The sequence below is a fragment of the Sceloporus occidentalis genome, unplaced genomic scaffold (genome assembly GCF_023333645.1).
Source record: "Sceloporus occidentalis isolate IW3139 unplaced genomic scaffold, rSceOcc1.0.p SCAF_224, whole genome shotgun sequence".
Classification (NCBI taxonomy): Eukaryota; Metazoa; Chordata; class Lepidosauria; order Squamata; family Phrynosomatidae; genus Sceloporus; species Sceloporus occidentalis.
Window position 1 is genome coordinate 71,579 of NW_028317204.1, and position 22,057 is coordinate 93,635.

Genomic DNA, 22,057 nt, shown 5'->3' on the forward strand with positions numbered 1-22,057 from the left:
ACCCAGGATTTCTACAGATTTTAGCAAAGTAGTAATTTAGATTTTTTGAACACAGTAAATATATTAAAGGTCGAAGCCAAAGGATCAAACTGTAAATGTTCTGATATACAGGAGAGTCGCGGATTCATCTCCTTGACTTCACTTTCATAATGAAGAGCCATCCGCTGGAAGAAGAGCTCGAGCGGCCCTGTATAATGTAAAGATACATCAGTGAGCCGGCCCCTGTATAATGTATAGTTAAATCAGCGAACCGCCGCTCTGGATAATGTATAGTTAAATCAGCGAGCCAGCTCCTGTATAATGTATAATTTAATCTGTGAGGTTTCTCCAAAGTCTCTTCACTCATTGAATTATACATTATACGGGGCCAGCCCAGTCTTGCTAGCTGGAGAAACATGCTAGTGTTGGCCCTTCTTAATGAATAGCACAGCTCTCCTTCCAACTCTTCCTTTAGTGAATGGACCCCCGGTGTGTCTTTAACACGCCCCCCCGATACGGTTCAGGGGGAGAGTTGGATGCCTCTGCAGCTCAGACCACCTCACCTTGACTTTTGAGAGAGGTCTGGAAAAAAAGGACATCGCTGTCCCTTTACACACCATGATTTCATACACTCAGACTAAGGACCTACTTGGCCGATCCACGGATCCTCGTTCACTCAGAGAGATCCAGCCCCAAACTATTAAGGAAAATCTAGAACTGCCCCCAAATAACGTAATTCTGTATCCAGGGCTGTACGTCTCATACGCGGTCAGCGAGGAGACTCTGTACCATGTGACATCACACGGCAGCAAAGTCACACAGCATGAGTCCATCCGGGTGACATCATATAGCTATAAAGCCACACCTTTCCTCGTGACCTCATACGGTTATAAAGCCACACAGAACGTACGTCTTCCCATGACATCGTATGGCTAGAAAGTCGAGCAGCGCACACTCGTCACATGTACCGCACGCTTAGAAATAACGACCATATTCGCTATTACAGAAAGAAGAACTTTGACTGAATTTTTGCTCCTAAAAGCTGCCAGAAATCCTGTTCTCTCCACCGGCAGGAAAGTCAGACTTTATTAACGTTACCTAACAATTAACTAATTTAGGCCAAAACTTAAATATTAAGTTAAAGTGCTTAAAATGACTTATTCGACTTATTCGGTTTGGTGTCCCACCGCTCTGCCCCGAACGCCAAAGATTCCGTTCATTCTCTGGAGAAAGGGGATTTTTGGATAATCTGGCCCGCCATCGTTTTTTTCCCTTCTGTTCCCTAATCCAGACCCGGCTCTGACCGCCGGCCTTCTGACTCCTCAGACTAAGCGGTGCTCTTCTGCTGCTTGTGTTGGCGGAGAGCCTGCAGGAAGATCGCTTTCACCTCCCCGATCATGTCCTGGTACAGCCGGAGGTCGTCCTCTTTGGTCTTCAGTGTACTTTTTAGGGCAGTTTTCAGGGATTCGTTTTCATCCATCTGTATAGCGAGCCTGCGCATGCAACAGATAAACAGATCAGACATTACCCTTCAAGGCGTATTAAATAGAATGTCATTTAGGTCAGCGGGTCCGGATTTTCCGGGGCTTTTACTATAAGTAGAAAATATAAAGAATTGGCCAAACCAACTCATTTAAGTTACCCCCCCCCCCTGTGCGTGGAACAGAGGTCAGACCGTGACCTTTAAGGCTCGTGCTTAACCCCATTGAATGCCAAAGTGTTGGCAGTACCCACGAGCTCCAGGCATATGAGAACACGGGAACGTTACGGAAGCAGAACACGGGTTGGGGATACACGGCCCATAAGGTGGGACACATTCTGGAGGAGTCCAGGGGCCGGAGGTTTTCTTTCTGAAAAGGATCAGGCTGGATGTTCTCCCCAAGATCCAGTTATCAAACTTACAATATTATCTGAGGAACATCATTACAGGTAACTCAATTATAAAAGTAATGCTCACGTTGCGCTGAGCTCCTCGATCTGAGTCTCCAGGGGGAGATCCGAGGGCCGAACGAGCGACAAATCTGTTCTTTCGCTGAAGTGTCTGGAGTTGGTCAGAGACTGCCCTGCGGATCCAAGGGGAGATTTATTGCGGGGTTTAGGGGGATTCGTTGCTCTGTAGCGGCCCCCGTCTGGGCCGTAAGCTTACCCGCTTTCCCGCGAGCAGACAGTTTCTGCGCGGCTCCGTTTCTGGACGGGTCTATCTTCAGCTTTTCGAGTTGCTGTTCCAGTAGGACGGATCTTCTCCTCTCTTCCTGGAGCTTCTTCTCGGCTTGCAGGGCTTTGTCGCTGGTCTCCTCAATCCTGGAGCGACAGAATACGTCACGACTCTGATACACTACGCCTTATCTATACCAGGAACGTCGCACGGCGAGGCCGAGGGGAAAAGGATTCTATCTCCCCGGGAAGCGTGCGCTAATTCACTATATTGTATGGGTACCTGGGAGGTCCAAACTCGAACAAAATAAATGTCTGCGTACCAGAATGCTTATGAATCACTAAAACCATTAGATTTACCGTCTTTGTTTGATTACTGCTCTAAAATTTGAATAATTATTTATTATCCAGGCTTTTTCTTTTTTTCTTACACTACACTATAGGAAAAAAGTTTTACCAGTAAATATTAATTCATGTAAACATTTGTTTGTATTAAATATGAAAAACAATCGTCTTGTTTTTATTTCCTTTTATTTGCTAACCTGCCCCCCAGTGATGCACATCTGCCCCCTAGATATGCCTTATACCCCCTATATGCCACTCTGCCCCCGATATGCCTTATACTCCCCTATGTACCACTCTGCCCCCCCAGATATGCCTTATACTCCCCTATATACCACTCTGCCCCCCGCCGATATACCTTATAGCCCCCTGATATGCCACTCTGCGGGTGGACATCAGCACTTCTGCCGGGGCTTCTATGATGGAGCACCGGAAGGTCGTGTACAGAGAGGAGGATCCGGGTCCCTGCAGCGCTGCGGGGGATCTTAGTCTTGTAGTCAGACCTCTATGTGAGGTCAGATTATAAAATGACCTCGAATATAAGACCAGCATTTGCTCTGAAAATACCCTGTCTTATATTCCAGCGAATACGGTATTATGACTGTAAGTGACATGGGATTCTGGTTTGTTTTTAGAGCATATCGCTGGCTTTTCCTCGTTTTCTGGATCAGTATAAATGTTGGTGTCTGGATGCAAAATTATGTAAAAACCAAAAATGTTTTCCCAAAATGCTGTGTTTTTGGGCTTCTATATTCTTTCAGGAAATGTTTCCAGCTCGGTGAATTACCTTCTCTGCAGGACGGACACCAGCTCCAGAAGTCGGTCTCGCTCCACCTCGGCTGCTTTGCAAAGCGCCCTAAATTCTGTGTTCTGCGTCTGAAGCCCCCGAACATCCGGACTGTCAGAGAAAAACAAGAGACTGAGGTTGAAATCTCCATCTATAAAATGTATATAAAAACCCCCAAAACCTAGATGTAATGAGAATATTATTATCATTTATTGGTTTAAAAAGCGCCATCATATTCCGCAGCGCTGTACAACAAATATATAAACACACCAGCGGCTTCTTCCTCTTGAGTTGTACCTTCACATCATAACATATATACTTTAACCTACATTTTTCTAACCTTTGGAAGGCTTAGATATAATATAAGGAAGTATTACTTTACTGAGAGGGTGGTAGATAAATGGAACAGCCCCCCAGCAGAAGTGGCAGAGGTTAATACATTGAGGGGAACTTAAACATGCATGGGATAGACGTACGGCTCTTGAATCTAAGATGAGGCCAACGATTAAATTTTGAGTCTTTACAGCGGGAGAAAAGGGGGGGGGTAGACGGGGGCCAGATTGGGCCGATCTGCTGAAGAAGAAGGAAAAGTGTTACTGGTCAACCCAATAATACTTTTAAAATTTGGCTCTGGATTTTTTTTAACCTGTGGATTGCTGGAGCAAGTTCTAGACCTCTGAACGGCTTTTAACCCTTTAGTGTCAGAAAGGTAAAAATCACAGCCCTTTGCCACGGGAAAATGTTAGCGGCAGAAAGTTTATTTAGTGGAATAAACGCCTGTAAAGCAGAAAACGCACCTCGGAGGGGAAACTCTGCTGTTCCCAGATGTGGGCAGAGGGGCCGCGCTCTCCACGAGTTCATGTCCTGCTCCGGAAACCGACCTGCTTAGGAGGGGGAAAAATTTTTTAATAAAAACTACAACTGGTTCGTTTCAAATCATAAAACATCAATTTAACTCCATAAACTCCAAAAGGAAAAAATAAATGACATTATAGTTGAAGAACCCCTAGCACCCAACCGGAACCTGCCACGTACGGGTTAAACGTGGCTACGTAGTGTCTATATCCATCCTGATCTCGGCTCGAGTAAACGTCTAACGTAAACGTTGTTGGTTTTTATTTAATTCTTTCTGGTAGGAGAAGCCGGCCGGATCTCCACGGCATTGAAACACAATAATAAAAAAAAAAGCCTCGGCATATCCAGAAAGCAGGTCGGAGGCCGGCTGAGGACCATGGGAGTTGAAGCTCAGCCTCTGATGACCCAAGGGACCCTTCCGTCATCCACGCTGACCCGACGGGTGAGGCACAGGGGCCCGGGACAGGCGGCAAAGCGTGTCGGTATACAGAGTGCCGGCCCCTGCATGGTGGGGGGCGGTTATTCCGTACCTGCTGGACCCTCGCCTCGCACTGATGTCCCCGCCGTCTGACGAAGGTCTGACGGGACCCAATCTTTCAGGTCCCAAATCGTCTGCTGGTTTATGGCTCTCAGAGCTCTGCGGTGTTTTTGGATTATTCTGTAGGAATCGAAACATAACGTTTTCTTTATGTCCGGCCCAAACGGATCGTTAGAAGCGAAGATCAGAGTTTCCCCGCGGGGTCGCGCCGGGTTTATGATTTTGGTTAAAAGCTACAGGGTGGGCTTTCCGCCAACCATTAGCCAACCGCCCACTTGTGGCCAAAAATGAACACCAAAGCAGCGGCAGGAAGCCATGGTAGGTTTATTCCGTGAACACTAAATACAGCGATTCAAAGCCGCATTTAAAATGTAAAACCGCGTTTCTATCCTCCTTACCTTTAACCGTTTCACCTCCTCCTCCAGCTGTTTGAGCTTCGCCTCTCTCTCGGCCACCATGTGCTTCAGCTGAGTGACCAACGCGTTCTGCTTCTGAGTCTCGCTGTTTAAATGCATGTTCAGGGTCTGCTGGGAATCCTTTCCCTGCCTCTCCTGCTGGCTCAGCCGGCTCAGCACCTCCTGCATGCTCCTCTGCTGGCTCTGAGGGAAAATATACATTAAATTAACGCGGTATAGAAAAGGACGCGGCGAATCACGGCGTAAAAACATCCCAGCGTTAAAAACCCCTAAAAGTTGGCTGGTAATAATTAATGTAAATTACGTAACGCTGTATAAAAAGTGCTCCACATAAAGGAGACATAGAAACCTCCTATCTGCCGTTGGATCGGCCCCATTCGGCCCCCATCTAGTCGCCCGTTTCTCCTGCTGTAAAGACTCAAACCTTAATCAGCCGTTGGTCTCGTCTTAGATTCAGGAGCCGTATGTCTATCCTGCGCATGTTCAATCCCCTCACTGTATTACCATCTACCACTTCTGCTGGGAGGCTGTTCCACTTATCTACCATAAAAAAGACTCTTGTCCTCACATGCACCATGGACTATTAATGGCCTAATAGAGGAGTGGTCACCACCCAGCATCTGATTCCTGGTTCATCACACCTTTAATTCCACGATCATGTGTTTTGGGACGGGACGCTGTCTACATTATAACCTAATCTCGGAAGTACTTGGAGGAACGCGGGAGGTGCAGGGAGTTGGGTGATCTGGTTTCGGTCAGTGAGTGGGGACTGTTTGGGACTGTTGGGGGGTATCGTCGCGTCGGTACCAGTAAGGCGTCGATGAGCTCGTTGTCGTGTTTTCCTTTTTCTATCAGCGTTGTCATCTGCGCCTTCAGTGTCTTCGCTTCGCTGGAAAGGACTTTATTCCTGGCTTTTGAGGCTTCCGACTTCTTTCTCAGCTCCTCGTTCTCCTTCTTGACGGCTTCGTGTTCGCTCGTCAGCTTCTGTATTAAATAAATCAATAGAAATTATTTTAAAAAAGCGTCACGAAGAGAAGGGAAACGAAGACTGGAGGGTGGTGGAGGATATTCGGCTGGGAGTGCCATTGAAGAAACACAGATCCGTCGGCAGATCGGCCCCATCCGGCCCCCGTCTAGTCGCCCGTTTCTCCCGCTGTAAAGGCTCAAATCCCAATCAGTTGTTGGTCTCGTCTTAGATTCAGGAGCCATATGCCTATCTATGCCTCTACCTCTTCTGCTGGGAGGCTGACCCACAAATCCACCACCAGAGAACTCGCTGGGCCCATTGTGCTCAGTAAATACCAGCAGCGGATCATTTTATAGAACATCAGGGATTTTGTAAAAGCCCCCAATATTTACCACGTGAAGCCACGCGGTATTTCAGCTGCCTTCATCATTACTATCATTATTTTTATAGAATTATAGCTTATTAGCCGCCTCCATCTGGTTGCCCAAAGAAAGAAATGCATATATCGCCATCATATTCCGCAGCGCTGTACAACGGGTAAACAGGACATAAAAAGTAGTATGTAACATGATAATTTAACTTAAAATTTACCAAAATCTCACCTCCAGCGCCTCCCTCTTCTCCTTTTCCAGGGCACGGATCCGGAAGACGTTCTTCTCCTGAGCTGCCAGTTTTTTGGGTACGGAGATGCCCCACATCTCCTCCTCCACGCTGAGCTCGGACACCGGACCGCGCCCCCGGCCCAACTGGCCCTCCAGCTCACGGACCTGCAGAAAACGAGCCGTTAATAAAATGCCATGTTTAAAGCTGCTGTTCCACTTAAAACGTTCATTGCGGATCTGTCATTTTATTTTTTTTTCCTCTGCAGATTTTGAGAAGCCATCTTCGGTTTGTATTGCGGTAGCCAATCAGTGCCAGCTTCTGTGTCACATGATAATTAAGCATAAATCATGGAAGTGATGTAATATTTATTTCTGGGAAGGGTTTGGGCATTCAATAGCACCAGGATTTGCCCCAATCTCAGGGGCACAGATTTTGAAGCTGGCTCCTACCCATTCTACATCTCTGTGATTATATCTAAGACTCCCAGTATGTTATGGTTGATTTTCCTGCTTGAATGCAGGTGACTCAATAAACTGTATCTTTAAATAATGACAAGTCAAGGCTTCCATGAGGGCCGGTATTAGAGCCATTTGGGCTTCCTTACACCACCCCAGTGGATTTTCACTTACCCGGCCCTGCAGGGCAAGAATCTGTTGTGCCCGTCCTCTCCAGCCCCCAGAGGAGCCCACCAGCTGCGATATATTCACTTCTTCCCCGACTTCATTCGCTAGAACCTACAGAAATATTAAAAATCACGTGTTATAAGTTAAAATTGACAAATTCCTTGCAGAGTATCTCTTTGTGAAACAGTCCGCAGCTCGGTATGACGACTACCCCTTCTGACGGGGGCACGTTAGGCCATTAACAGGCTAGTGAGGACAGCCCATGGCAGGTGATAATCTTTAAGCCCTTCGATAAGCACGGCTTGGTGTTGGCTATTACCTTGTGAGCCATTTTCAGCTCCTGTTTTAAGGTCTGGATTTGGTTGCGATAATCCGTCATCTTTACGTTGGCTGCCGCCAGCTTTTCTTGCAGGGCTTTCGTCTCCGGATTCTCGACCTGCAAGAAAAAGAAGGAAAAAAAGTGAAAATACAGATGAGTTCTTCATAGAAACGCTCTCCATCCCGACTCTCAGCCATGCGCGACGTGTACTAAACTGCGAAAGAAACCCTTCATTGCTTTAAAGAAAGGTCTCCGCATGCCATCATCTTACTATGGACTATAACTCCAATCATGCGCAGCCAGAGTGATGCTGACTTCTGGTCCAGCTCGGGTCTTTAAAAATACTACTGGATTCCTAATAACATTTGGCGTCGGAAGCAGAATTCCTCGTTCTGTCCAAACCCTTCCCAGAAATAATTCTTTAACCATGGGAATGTTGGCTTCATTCATAATTTGTGCCGGGAACACGTGTCATGTGACACATAGGTAAGCCCTCATAGGCTGTGTTTCTGTGTTTGTTACTATGTGGTTAACCCTTCACGAAAAACCTGCCGAGATCTATTTTGCTTAACCTACTAGAGACGGCAAATAAACGTTTTGGAACCAAGCCTTTAAAGCCACCGGTGTCATGAAGGGGTTAAAGAGATACGAAGCTGAATTTAACCATTAAACTCACCGGATTTGGCTCCGCTATGCGAGTCGCTGTCTGCCCGTTTATAGAGCCTTTACCGGAGGGGCTCTGAAGTTTTGCTATTGTGTTCTGGAGCTGGAAAAGTAAAAAAAAAGAAGAAAAAGAAAAACCCAAAGGCATCAATTTTAATGTTGTATCCACTGGGGGGGAAATGTTACTGGAGGGGCAGAAAATACTGCGATCCCAATGTGCTAAGTACATATAATCTAAAATTAGCTGGTCAGAGGCTTAGATGTAACGTAAGGAAGTTTGAATTTATGGAGTGGGTGGTGGATAATTGGGACAGCTTCCCAGCAGAAGTGGTAGAGGGTAATACAGCGAGGGGATTAAACATGCACGGGATAGACATACGGCCCCTGAATCTAAGACGAGACCAACGACTGATTAAGGTCTGAGTCTTTACAGCAGGAGAAACGGGCAGACTAGACGGGGGCCGAGTGGGGCCGATCTGCCGACAGGTTCTATGTTAAATAAAAAATATCTTAAAAACAATTAGAAAAATATTAGTGAAAATACACAAAGAACCTTCGTGGGTAATGCGAAGATGTTTTAAGGGTTTAATGGCTTTATGTTACTTGCCTCCTTCTCCATCTCCTTCATCTTGCTGCTCAGCTGCTTCGCTCTCGTCCTCTCGCTCTCCATTTCTGCCGTGAGCTCCCGGTTTCTTTTGGATAACTCGACAATTTTTGTAGCCGCGACGTCCCCGGCAACAGTCGCTGTCCCTGAAATCCAGACTGGTTATTGGATAGCGGCGTTGCACGGATATACACGGGGACAGCACGTAGAGACGTGACCGGTGCTGTATATGCCTACAAAACGCGTGGGGACCACCTTGGACACACAGGTCCCAACCGTCATCTTACCTTCTTGGAAGGAGCTTTGATTCGAGGAGACCTCTTACCTTGAGTGTTTAGGAGACCCACCGTGTCCTCCTACCCCATCATAGACACACAAAGCTCCTATGACCCGTGGCCCGCTAGCCTGCTTATCCTACACGCTGCTGCTAGGTGAGAAAGTATTGGGCATGCGCTAAAATGAGGGCACAGGTGGGCTTGAGATGCCAACAATGTGGGTATTATGGCATCTTTAATCACCCCCCGTGTACATTTAATGCAGTGGATTACCTGAGAACGCTAGTTTGTTGTCCTCAATCTTCCTGCGGAGATGTTTGATCTCAAACTCTTTCTCCCTCAGGAGTTTGTGGAGCCTCCCGTTCTCGTCCTTCACCTCCCGCAGCTGGTTCTGGAGCTGCTCGTTTTCATCTTCCAGAAGCCTGCGGATGGGCATACATTTTCTTACCAACATGCAGCTAATTCGGGCACAGAGCGCTCATGGACAGGACCCCAGGGCCCCCCATCCGCAGCCCGCGTCATTACTGCTGACATCATACCCCTGCCTCCTACGGATCTGCGGTGCCGGTACGGCGTGCTATGGAGGCCGCGCGTCGGCTTAACATCTTCCTCCATAGTTGGGGATATAAGAGATCTTCAGCAGCTCCACCCAGAGGAGCCTGATCACCCAAAAGGGCCACTTGCCCCCCCCCCCCATTTTGCTGGCCTCGTGGTCCTAGACTGCTGCTTATACTTCAACAGAAGATGAAACTCACATATTAAGGCTGTAGATCCTATTTATTAAAATAGAAGTATATGCATGGAGTCAATAATCAATCAATAATCAATAATGATCAATCTTCTCCCTGAACACGAGGCTCGGTTATTGGTTATCGCAGCAATTCTGTGATAACCATGGAAACAGGCGGCCTACTCTTACCAACTATTCCACATTTAGCACCGTGTGCGAATTACTCAAGGATAGCTGTAAATATGTTAGTTTACAACACGACTTAAAACGCTTTGTACAGCGCAGCGCAGTATGACGGCGCTATATATAACTAAATATCTCAGCCGGGGATCCAGCAGAGGTTTATTGATCCAGAGCTAGAGGGATTTCCATATCTAGCCACAAGATGGCAGTAAATAGCCACATTTTAGTTTCCAAAAGAGGGGAAATCATCGGGTTAAATTACTGTATACAGCGCTGGGGGGTTATATTACTGTATACAGCGCTGGGGGGGTTATATTACTGTATACAGCGCTGGGGGGTTATATTACTGTATACAGCGCTGGGGGGTTATATTACTGTATACAGCGCTAGGGTTATATTACTGTATACAGCGCTGGGGGGTTATATTACTGTATACAGCGCTGGGGGGGTTATATTACTGTATACAGCGCTGGGGGTTATATTACTGTATACAGCGCTGGGGGGTTATATTACTGTATACAGCGCTGGGGGTTATATTACTGTATACAGCGCTGGGGGTTATATTATTGTATACAGTGCTGGGGGGTTATATTACTGTATACAGCGCTGGGGTTATATTACTGTATACAGCGCTGGGGGGTTAAATTACTGTATACAGCGCTGGGGGGTTAAATTATTGTATACAGTGCTGGGGGTTATATTACTGTATACAGCGCTGGGGGGTTAAATTATTGTATACAGTGCTGGAGGTTATATTACTGTATACAGCGCTGGGGGGTTATATTACTGTATACAGTGCTGGGGTTATATTACTGTATACAGTGCTGGGGTTATATTACTGTATACAGCGCTGGGGGATATATTACTGTATACAGCGCTGGGGGTTATATTACTGTATACAGCGCTGGGGGTTATATTACTGTATACAGCGCTGGGGGTTATATTACTGTATACAGCGCTGGGGGTTATATTACTGTATACAGTGCTGGGGGTTATATTACTGTATACAGTGCTGGGGGTTATATTACTGTATACAGCGCTGGGGGTTATATTATTGTATACAGTGCTGGGGGGTTATATTACTGTATACAGCACTGGGGGGTTATATTACTGTATACAGCGCTGGGGTTATATTACTGTATACAGCGCTGGGGGGGTTAAATTACTGTATACAGTGCTGGGGGGTTAAATTATTGTATACAGTGCTGGGGGTTATATTACTGTATACAGCGCTGGGGGGTTAAATTATTGTATACAGTGCCGGGGGTTATATTACTGTATACAGCGCTGGGGGGTTATATTACTGTATACAGTGCTGGGGTTATATTACTGTATACAGCGCTGGGGGTTATATTACTGTATACAGCGCTGGGGGGTTATTACTGTATACAGCGCTGGGGGGGTTATATTACTGTATACAGCGCTGGGGGGTTATATTACTGTATACAGCGCTGGGGGTTATATTACTGTATACAGCGCTGGGGGTTATATTACTGTATACAGCGCTGGGGGTTATATTACTGTATACAGCGCTGGGGGTTATATTACTGTATACAGCGCTGGGGGTTATATTACTGTATACAGTGCTGGGGGTTATATTACTGTATACAGCGCTGGGGGTTATATTACTGTATACAGCGCTGGGGGTTATATTATTGTATACAGTGCTGGGGGGTTATATTACTGTATACAGCACTGGGGGGTTATATTACTGTATACAGCGCTGGGGTTATATTACTGTATACAGCGCTGGGGGGGTTAAATTACTGTATACAGCGCTGGGGGGTTAAATTATTGTATACAGTGCTGGGGGTTATATTACTGTATACAGCGCTGGGGGGTTAAATTATTGTATACAGTGCCGGGGGTTATATTACTGTATACAGCGCTGGGGGGTTATATTACTGTATACAGTGCTGGGGTTATATTACTGTATACAGCGCTGGGGGGTTATTACTGTATACAGCGCTGGGGGGGTTATATTACTGTATACAGCGCTCGGGGGTTATATTACTGTATACAGCGCTGGGGGGTTATATTACTGTATACAGCGCTGGGGGTTATATTATTGTATACAGTGCTGGGGGGTTATATTACTGTATACAGCGCTGGGGGGTTAAATTACTGTATACAGCGCTGGGGGGTTATATTACCGTATACAGTGCTGGGGGTTATATTACTGTATACAGCGCTGGGGGGGTTATATTACTGTATACAGCGCTGGGGGGTTATATTACTGTATACAGCGCTGGGGGGTTATATTACTGTATACAGCGCTGGGGGTTATATTACTGTATACAGCGCTGGGGGGTTATATTACTGTATACAGCGCTGGGGGTTATATTACTGTATACAGTGCTGGGGGTTATATTACTGTATACAGCGCTGGGGGGTTATATTACTGTATACAGCGCTGGGGGTTATATTACTGTATACAGCGCTGGGGGGTTATATTACTGTATACAGCGCTGGGGGGTTATATTACTGTATACAGCGCTGGGGGGGTTATATTACTGTATACAGCGCTGGGGGGTTATATTACTGTATACAGCGCTGGGGGGTTATATTACTGCATACAGCGCTGGGGGGGTTATATTACTGTATACAGCGCTGGGGGTTATATTACTGTATACAGCGCTGGGGGGTTATATTACTGTATACAGCGCTGGGGGGTTATATTACTGTATACAGCGCTGGGGGGTATATTACTGTATACAGCACTGGGGTTGTTTTTATCCCTGCTGACCGTACTGTCTGTTTATATCACGTGGAGGATCTCCTGCGTTAGTAAAGGGGTTGCTCTCGTCCTCTCTCTCGCCCGGATCCCCGTCTCGTTTGCTCCGCTCTCTGTCTTTCTCTTTCTTTCTCTCCATCATCCTCTGCAGACGTTTCTGCTGCTGCTCCTGAAGAGCCCTGAACTGGAGCCGAAGGTTTTCATTCACTGCCTCGTCGGACTCCATGGAGAACTGGATGAAGAAAGAGACCCCGTTAGATCCGTGGGGGGCAGATGGTCCTTTAAACCGGCATATAACGCACCCCACGGTATACAGCTTTATAATAAGCACCTCCGGTTAACCCTTTCAAGAACCCCAGTTATTTTAAGCTTCAGAACATTAGAAGTTTCACCATTGATAGAAATATAGAACTCATAGATCCAGGAGCCGTATGTCTATCCCACGCATGTTTAAACTCCTTCAAAGTATGAGCCTCTACCACTTCTGCTGAGAGGCAGTTCCATTAATGTATTGATTGAAATAATATAGTGGGTGGGACCGTTTTCCTTATACAGATGGGAAAATTCTTAGGGGCACAAAGTACGGAGCTGACCTCTTACTGATGCTTTTCTCCCTGCTATTTCATGGCTTTAATATCCTGCTTGAACACAGGTATCCTCATTCAGAATACCTTGAAATTGTGTTTTTTTATTACAACTGTTGTTAGATCCATTCCGGTGTCTCTTTAGCCAGAGAGATCTGCTGTGGTTTATTTGCTTAGGGTACTAGAGAGGGCAATGAATGATTTATCTACGTTGAACAGCACCTTTACCACTCGCTCTGGGTTGGGGGGTAAACTTTAGCCTTTAGTGCTCAGGGCGGGGCCGTAACGGAGCTCCCGGTTCTGTACGGGGGGACGGACACATTTAATGTGGATTATTGTTATATAACAGGAGTAAATACCCCATTCACACTCATATTAATACTCAGGAGCGGGTATTACCCCTGGGCCCCGGGGTGTTATAACTCACCTCAACCCTCACCCGCTGCTTCCGGTACTCAAAACTATAGATCAAGGCGGACGCGTCTCCGTGGCAACCGTCTCCGAGGAAACCGCGCGATGGCGTCATCACAGAGCGCCCTCCCTTCTTACTCTCTACACGTAGTTGACCGCAGGCGGGGCGGGGCATCATTTGTCCTTAGTGGTAACTTAACTTTGAGTGAAAACCACCACGTGTGTCAGTTATGTGTAAAGGCGAATTTAGTCCCACAGGGGCAGGGGCAGAAGGGGTAAATTTTTTTGGCAGCTGTAATCGGTGCTGGTTTCCGGCAAGGTCAGGGCTTTGGTGACCCCGGTTCCTATTTAATGGCTTAAAATAATGCTGGGAAGTCCGTGCACACTCGGCCCAGGGGCCACTCTCCATCTGCATGCTATTTTTGGAGCCCAATTGCTGTGTATCATGGGGCAAATAAACTCAGGCTGGTAGTTATCCACAAAATTATTCCAGTGATGTCATCAGGAACACCTTTCATTTCCCTCTTTAGGAGAGATAGCATCTCTTTGGGACACAAGCCCCTTTTTCCTCCCCTGTTCTAGGAGGTCAGAATGTTTGCTGGGTATGAGGGGATCGCAGGGTTCTACAGCCCTAAAAGCCCCGATAATGTGTATAGAAACAGCAGGGAACGGCTTTATAAATTAAACGGGGTAAATAAACCCCATTATTCTTCTAAAGGTCATAAATACCCGTCCGTTGTATTTGGTTGTTGCGGTTTTTTGTGTGCAGGTGAAACGAGCTGTACTGGAAATGAAGAATAGAACCGGGTGCCTTCTTTTTGGGGACCCTACCTGGGAACTTTCTAAATAATCTGCTATTAACCCTTTAATAACCCATTGCGAAGATGTAGTCACTCACCACTCATTGCCCAACTGGTTCACATACCGGCCCTCATGGAAACTTTGACTTGTCATTAAATAAAGATAAACCAAACTGCATTCAAGCAGGAATAGCAGCCATTCCCTACAGAGGTCAAAAACCTTAATTAGGAGTCATATAGGTAGATCATCATGGCAGAGGTGAATAAAAAGGAGGCTCCAGAGTGTGTGACCCCAAGAATCTGCCCCTTCACCCTGAGATCGGGGCAGGGATCCTGAGAGTTCCGGGATATGTTGTGGGTTTTCACGGAGGACCAGAAACACGATACCCCGGACTTGTTAAAGCCCCTACCCCGCGTCTATGCCTGTGAAACGTTGGGCGGTATTCTGGCAGCTCATACAAAGGTCAGAACCGGCAAACGCCTTTAGTGTCAGAAGGACCCGAAAGTCCTTCCTTGTTCTTTTTCTGGATCTGCTGCTAATAACAGCTGAAGGACGAGGCTTTTGAATCACGCAGCAAACAGAAGCCCAAGAACGCATCCGGGAGCTGAGCCGACCCCGAGACCCTTAAAACAGTAACCCGTAACAGCCTGGGGTTGGGAGTCTATGCAGGGATTTACCAAATGGCTCCTAAATTGGCCCTTAAGGAAACCTTGACTTATTATTTAAAGAATCACCTGCTTTCAAGAAGGGATATCACCCTTAACACTGGGTAGCTCCATTTTAGAGTCTTAGAAATGATCACAGGATTGTATATGAAGCTCCAGACTGTGTGACCCTAAAAGCCTTCTGGTTAGTGTATAGCTTGATCAGTAAGGAGACATATAGGGAAGCTATACAGTAATACCCCCCCATGCTGTATACAGTAATACCCCCCCATGCTGTATACAGTAATACCACCCCCAGCACTGTATAGAGTAATGTCGGTCAGTGACAAAAACCTGGTTTTATCTCATTTTGTCCCAATAAACTCCCATTATCTGCAGACCAGGAGCCGCCTTTGCTGTCAGTCATGGGATATTTCGGGTGACTTTCCCAGCTCAAACACCACACCGAGCTGATGCTTTATGGCGATGCTAACGAAGTCCGATACTCCATAGACAAAGGGTCGCTTTGGGTGATTAAATGGAAACTCTCCCCATACATTTATATTTTTTTGCCATCGTCTTGTGGTTGAAAAAAGTTTGTCTATTTGTCCCTAATTAGAAATTGTGAACTTGGTACGTTTCACGTAGATACTCTTCCACCCATCATCCAACACAGCCTTACCCACGCGTTTCACAACAAGGGGGTGGAGATGTCTGTTACCATGTGGTTGCTATGTGTTGAATACAGATCTAAAGCACAAGCAGGTCACGTGACAAAATGTTAAATTAACAAGGAACAGAGATTCAGAATATTTACCAGATAATCAAAGCTACGGGCAGAACTATAGATTGTAAGCTCCTCTGAGCAGGGCCCTCCTCACCTGTTTCTGTAAGTCAAATTGTTACTACTTGTTTTGTCCTGTCCACCTATTGTACAGCGCTATGGAATTTGATGGCGCTATATAAATCAAATATCCAAATATTTCACCATGATGGAGATGCGTCCTCATAGCAACAACAACTCAACGCGTTACGTCCCAGGTGTATTTATTGGTATTGTATACTTTGCCGTGAAAGCACACGGAATGTACAGAATTCTACAATCCGTAACAGGATTATTCGGACGCGGGTTCCTGTGCCGCGCGGATGAGACGGGTAAGCCAATAGTCAACATCAGCTAATGTACAGACGAGAGAGGGTTAAAAAGAGAAAGGACAGATACAAGAAATAAAATAGATCATAATAAATAAATAGCTCTGCGCTTATTTTACCAGACGCCCCTTCGTTAACCCCTTAATGAGAAAGGGGTGCATTGTTTTCAATGGGTTTAGGGACCGCCTATTAAGTCAGACCTGTGTTTCCTGTAAGGAGTGGTTTTAAAAACCTCAAATAAAAAAAATAAATTATATATGCAGGGTTTCAACCCCACGGACGCGTTTCATAAAATATCTTTAAATCGGTTTATTTGTATCCGAGTGTACAAAATACTGAAGGGACGTCTGGTAACGAGAGAGCGGAGGCGAGGAATAAAGGGTTAAAAGAAACTCTCCACAGCACCAAAAAATAATAAAAATCCAGATTATAGATTCGCTTTGTTCACGCAACGCATACAAAAATAAATAGTTTCTTGATAGGACCTCGGTATCCGGCGTTCCCATCCCGTACTGTATCTGCTACAGAACGCAGAGGAAAGTCTCGTGAAACTAAAAAGAAGAGCGGAAAAACCTCTAGACTTCCAGAGAGCTCCGCAACGATCCGCAGGTCGCACCCCGAAAACATTCTAACAGCCGTAAAATAAACGTGACACCCCAATGTGAGGTCCGTGTGGGTAAAAGAGGGGGTTTTTCTTCGGTCTTAGTCTTCGATTTACTCTTTGGGTTTCGCCAGATATTCGCGGTACATGGAGTATAACACACCTGGGGGAAACAAAAAAAAAAAAAAAAAGTTTAAATTTAAAAGAAAATATTTAATAAATTAAATAACGGAAGCGTAGAGAGAGGTTCTGATCCCGATCCATAATATCTAAAACTTTATTGTTCAGACACAGAAGACTTACTGTGTGGACGTGTAATAAAGTTTATTGATGTTACAGAATAGGGGCACCTGTCTATTTTTCTTTTATGGATATTACAAAGTCGAACCAACTGCTAGGTTTACTTTAATTTCTAAAATATTTCAAACCTACATTGATTTTAAACCCATTTAAAAAAAGATATATTTTCTAACCCTCAGTTGTAACGTAAGGAAGTTTTCCTTTACAGAGAGGGTGGTAGATAAGTGGAATAGCCTCCCAGCAGAAGCAGCAAGGCTCCTGATTTAGGTTTGCGTCTTTACAGCAGGAGAAATAGGTAGACTAGATAGGGCTGATCAGCCGGCAGACTCAATGATAAGAATCCCATAATCCACTGCCACGTTTTGTATTCACCAGCGACTGATCTGAATTAAGACCACAAACTACATACCACAAGTCATCGCTCCCACGACGAATCCCTGCGCCCCGACACGCATGTGGATCAGATGCACGGACATTTTCGTGTCTCCCCTGTGCCTCAGTCTGTAAAGCCCATAACCCACAACAGCGAGGAATCCGGCGACCCCTGTAACAGAAACGTGAAATAACGATGAATGAATCCGGCGACAGGCGGAGAGATCACAGAGAAAACAAAAAGGCTGGAAACCCTGGCAACAGAGTCACGATCGCCTGCCAATCCCTGCCACGGGCCTCTCTATAACAAGTATCTACGGTGACGTTCACAAGGACCCGAGCGTCACCCCCCCTTCTAATCAGCAGCGTACAGCGCTGCGGAATACGTTGGTGCTACATAAATCAAATGAGAGGAGGAGAGGAACCAACACCTGCCCTCTGCTGGCCTTTAGAGGCACTGCACGTGAAGTTTCATTTTCCATTTACAATTGTAACCTCTTACCGACTGGAACGAACGGAGACTCCCGGGACTTTCTCAACAGTTTCGACCCCTGGGTGTCGGTTAATTCGTATGTTGGCAGAACGTCTCCCGAGCTGGAAGCCATCGTGTCTGATAAAGAAACAGCAAAACCGGATGAATAAATTTACAGACGGATATGAAAACGCTGCCCGAATCCCTGAAGCAAAGCGTTAGGCGTTGGATACAGTCCTGTGCGGAGTGGAAACCACTGTAATCTGTAGTAGGTCGATTAACCCACTTTGTGACCCACACCAGCACTGATCCCCTCTTTACCAAGGGGGTGGTAAATAAATTGAACAGCTTTCCAGCAGAAGTGGTAGAGGGTATTAGACATGCATGGGATAGACATACGGCTCCTGAATCTAAGACGAGACCAACGACTGATTAAGGTTTGAGTTTTTACAGAGAAGAAACGGGCGACCAGACGGGGGCCGATCTGCTGTCAGATTCTATGTTTCGATGGTGTCTTTCTTAAAATTTCTTATTGCTTCACAATAATCACCACATTCCACGTTTTATAACCCATACTGCGCGGCATTCGCCCCATGGCTGGATTTTTACACCAGTCTCGTAAGTCGGGTCCAAACATGAAACCAAATCTTTAAATACCAGCTGAAATAATAATAAAAGCTTTGATCGCAGAGCGGCCGGGACACGGAGCCGGACAAAAACGTCAAAATAACTGCCCCAGCCCGGGTGACAGGGGGCCGTAACCGCGGTGACCCTGACACAAACACAGAGGACAGTCCTGTGACACCAGACCCCCTCCCCCCTATGTGACAAGCACTCCTGGAACAGACTGTACACCGACGTGTCACACGCTACACAAGATCAGTTACCTTTACTACGGGTTATTAACAATTAACAGCCCCCAATACGAGGATTTCAAGAAATAAAATACAGATTCCACCAAAAAAAGTCATATTTTAAATAACTGCTTGAAGGTCGCAGGAAGCTGCTATGATGTCAAATTAGTTCTATGGGAATAAACCGGGTAAGAGGCAGAAGGGGATCCCATTAAATTATCCATACAGGGGATACGGATGTTAACCCAGAGGGCCCCGCAACCAGTAACAGCCTCCAGTATATCCAGTGAGGCTGCACCTGAATGAAAAGAGGGCTCTCCACCTTTAAGAGATCACTTAGACTGTAAGCTCTTGGGGCAGGGACACCCTTTTCTAGCTACTGTACCCCCTTATTATACTGTAACATTCCATCTACTTTTGTTAGTGCTACATGAAAATGCACAGGTCTAAATGGCCAGTTTGAATACTCTGGCCCCCCGATTTATAAATGGGGGGGGGGCACATCAGAATCATTTAAAATAATAAAATAATGGTAAATCCCACCAAGAAATAAAGTACAGAATCCTCATACATGTGTTTTTGTACAGTGTCCAGCCATAGCCTGATAGAAATTGTCTAATTGCCCAATAGAACCATAACCCCCCCCCCCCCCCATTTAGTATAATGGTACGGCCGCAGTGTATTATAAGGGCAATGAAACAGGGGATTTCAGGGTGCATTCCCTGCATAAAGGAGCAGAGGATCTAGGAAGAGAATTTTTTTTTTTTTTTAGAGGTATTATGATATCATAAAGATGATTGTGGTTGAGCAATGTAAAGGAAGTTTCATGGTATTTAAGGAAGTTTTATGTTACAAGTGGAACAGCCTCCCAGCAGAGGTGGTAGAGGGTAATACAGTGAGGGTATTAAACATGCAGGGGATAGACATACGGCTCCTGAATCTAAGACGAGACCAACGACTGATTAAGGTTTGAGTCTTTACAGCAGGAGAAACGGGCGACTAGACGGGGGCCGATCTGATGGCCCGTTTCCTGCGGAACGCTTAAACCAATAAAACCAGTTCAGTGGGGACAGAAGTCTTACTGTCTCACCAGTCTGGTTTCAGGGGGTATTATGAGAACGCACAGTTAAATAGTCACAGGTCGGAAAATTTTCTTGTCCATAGAGTTGGATCTGAGTGCTCGGTGCCATCAGAGACCAGGGGTTTCCGTGAAGCATCAAAGGGTTAATAAAGATTGATCAGCCCTAGATGAGGGGTTTTGTCTTTACGAGGGGGGCTCGGGCATTTTGGCAGCCGAGGCTCAGAATGAGGTCAATCATTAGATTTCACAAGAAACATAAAACAGTCCAAGTCACCTGATCTAAAGATTACAGAGTTTGGGACATTTTATCCCGGCCAGGCTCACCGGATGATGTCATCAGCCCCGCGGGTTACACAAGGACAGGACGCGACAGAGCAGGAAGCCGGCAGCGCCTACAGATAACAGCTTCACCGGGAGCGACGCAACGTATCCAGAACATCAGTCTTTTAACCAAAAAGCCACATTTATAACCAGAACGACAATATTGGGTATTATCACCCGGCGTAGAACCAGCTCGCCCGTTACCTGCAGACGGGAGAAGAGGTCTCGGGGGACCTGCTGGACCCCGAAACTAGGGAGGAAATCTAAACCCTTTATCTGCCACAAAAAAGGTAATAAATGACATGTCAGCAGAATGGGATTTATACTCCTCAGCACCCCAAGCGTTGGCCGAGACTCAAGGGAGTTGTGGTCCACGATGCCACCTGGCTCAGGGGTTCTTTACTCTGCGTTTAGACGCCAAGGACCACTTTACTATCCCATTTAAATAAAAGCGCCTCCACGAGACGACGAAACCTCTCATTCAGCAAACATAGAAAATAATGTAAGGGTGACATCGGCTATCCAGACCTCAGAGGTCTCTTCTTCAGATGTTATCGCCTCATTTGTGGAAACAAGGAATCCCATCTCTGAAGAAAACCTCAGAGGTCCCAAGGTTGGCCCAATTAAAGGCTCCATCTCCCCCGGGCTGATCCAGATATCGGGCTATTTATCAAACATAACAAAAAAAAAAAATCAAATCATAGATTCCACTAAACAAAAGTACATAGTTCTGGTTAACCCTTTCCTACACTCACTTCTCCCCAAAGCCATGACGTCACTGTCACACGCCTCCAGGTGGGCCTCTCACACCGTCCGGCCCAGGCTGTCATTCTCCGAACCTGTCCACCCCCATGCGACCCACAAGAGCTTACAATCAGGCGCAAACCTTCAATACCCACAGAGCACAGCCCCTCGCCCCTGGGGCAGGATTAACCCCTTAGGTTAAAGAGTGGTGAGCATCATCACCATTGGACAATGCAACAGACCAGAACCAACCAAATTATTCGCTATTAACCGTTTACAAACCTCTAGGCAGCCATACACCAAAACAAGGCACCTCGCATTAACCCGCTGAGTTCGCCCCACCGGCCCCCGGTCTCCAGTCTCTCACCTGTTCGTGTTCCTCTCTCCGCGATAGTACAAAACTGTCACTTCCTCCGCGCGTTCGGCAGGCTCTAATACAGGCTAACCGTCATGTGACGTAAGGGGGTGGGGTCTACACGTCACCAAGGTTACCTCGGAGCCCATTGTGACCTTCCCGAAAATAAGTCTTGTTGTCTTTACTCTTAAAAAATACCGCGTGGTGCCGCCTACGGCTTCATTTACCGGCTCCGCTGGCTGAAAACACTTTATGAACACTCACCTTCTAATTACACGCAGCGGGAAAGCCGGCACCGCTCGCGGACTACAACTCCCGTGAGCCCGCGCGAGGTGTAGCGCTACGGAAATCCTGATTAGCTGCTGCTGCTGTCGGTGGGCGGAGTCGATGCGCGGTTTGCTACGTGCTGCGCTGCACTATATCGTGTCCATGTTGGGAAATGGGAATCCACGCGAGGCCTCAGGCAAGGAAACGTGACGTCACGGCGCGGTAACCCTGGAGACCAGACAGTGTCACGTTACTGCCGCGCCCACTCTTTTCTTATCTTGTCATCCTGACTTTTGGTTTTGACGCCAGTTCCTGCCGGGTTTGTG

The 22,057-nt window shown here is 46.4% G+C and overlaps 2 protein-coding genes across 2 annotated transcripts; both read right to left on the reverse strand.

Annotated features, from left to right (window-relative positions):
• Positions 1 to 1,306: 1,306 nt before the first annotated feature.
• On the reverse strand, positions 1,307 to 12,998 carry LOC149276794 (coiled-coil domain-containing protein 13-like). The gene is made up of 14 exons (XM_089503248.1): positions 12,790 to 12,998; positions 9,399 to 9,547; positions 8,854 to 8,996; positions 8,287 to 8,349; positions 7,584 to 7,694; positions 7,271 to 7,375; positions 6,641 to 6,805; positions 5,879 to 6,055; positions 5,034 to 5,254; positions 4,648 to 4,775; positions 3,263 to 3,413; positions 2,126 to 2,280; positions 1,937 to 2,042; positions 1,307 to 1,472 (listed from the first exon to the last, which is right to left on the reverse strand). The coding sequence occupies exons 1-14, from the start codon at positions 12,996 to 12,998 to the stop codon at positions 1,307 to 1,309; spliced, it is 2,049 nt and encodes a 682-aa protein (XP_089359374.1).
• A 4,080-nt stretch (positions 12,999 to 17,078) lies between these two features.
• LOC149276795 (HIG1 domain family member 1A, mitochondrial-like) lies at positions 17,079 to 21,495 on the reverse strand. Its single transcript, XM_089503250.1, has 4 exons — positions 21,477 to 21,495; positions 18,140 to 18,247; positions 17,675 to 17,809; positions 17,079 to 17,128 (listed from the first exon to the last, which is right to left on the reverse strand). The coding sequence occupies exons 2-4, from the start codon at positions 18,240 to 18,242 to the stop codon at positions 17,079 to 17,081; spliced, it is 288 nt and encodes a 95-aa protein (XP_089359376.1). The 5' UTR covers positions 18,243 to 18,247; positions 21,477 to 21,495.
• Between the last annotated feature and the right edge of the window lie 562 nt (positions 21,496 to 22,057).

What these genes read in the sequence shown, in the direction of transcription:
- LOC149276795 (XM_089503250.1), bottom strand. Translation starts at nt 18,242, where the DNA reads ATGGCTTCCAGCTCGGGAGACGTTCTGCCAACATACGAATTAACCGAC. An exon ending in GTCTCCGTTCGTTCCAGTCG is followed by an intron (nt 17,810 to 18,139) that starts GTAAGAGGTTAC and finishes TTTCTGTTACAG; the next exon opens with GGGTCGCCGGATTCCTCGCT. An exon ending in CGTGGGAGCGATGACTTGTG is followed by an intron (nt 17,129 to 17,674) that starts GTATGTAGTTTG and finishes TGTTTCCCCCAG; the next exon opens with GTGTGTTATACTCCATGTAC.
- LOC149276794 (XM_089503248.1), bottom strand. Translation starts at nt 12,998, where the DNA reads ATGGAGTCCGACGAGGCAGTGAATGAAAACCTTCGGCTCCAGTTCAGG. An exon ending in AGAAGAGGGAGGCGCTGGAG is followed by an intron (nt 6,056 to 6,640) that starts GTGAGATTTTGG and finishes TATTTAATACAG; the next exon opens with AAGCTGACGAGCGAACACGA. An exon ending in AGCTCATCGACGCCTTACTG is followed by an intron (nt 5,255 to 5,878) that starts GTACCGACGCGA and finishes ATTTTCCCTCAG; the next exon opens with AGCCAGCAGAGGAGCATGCA.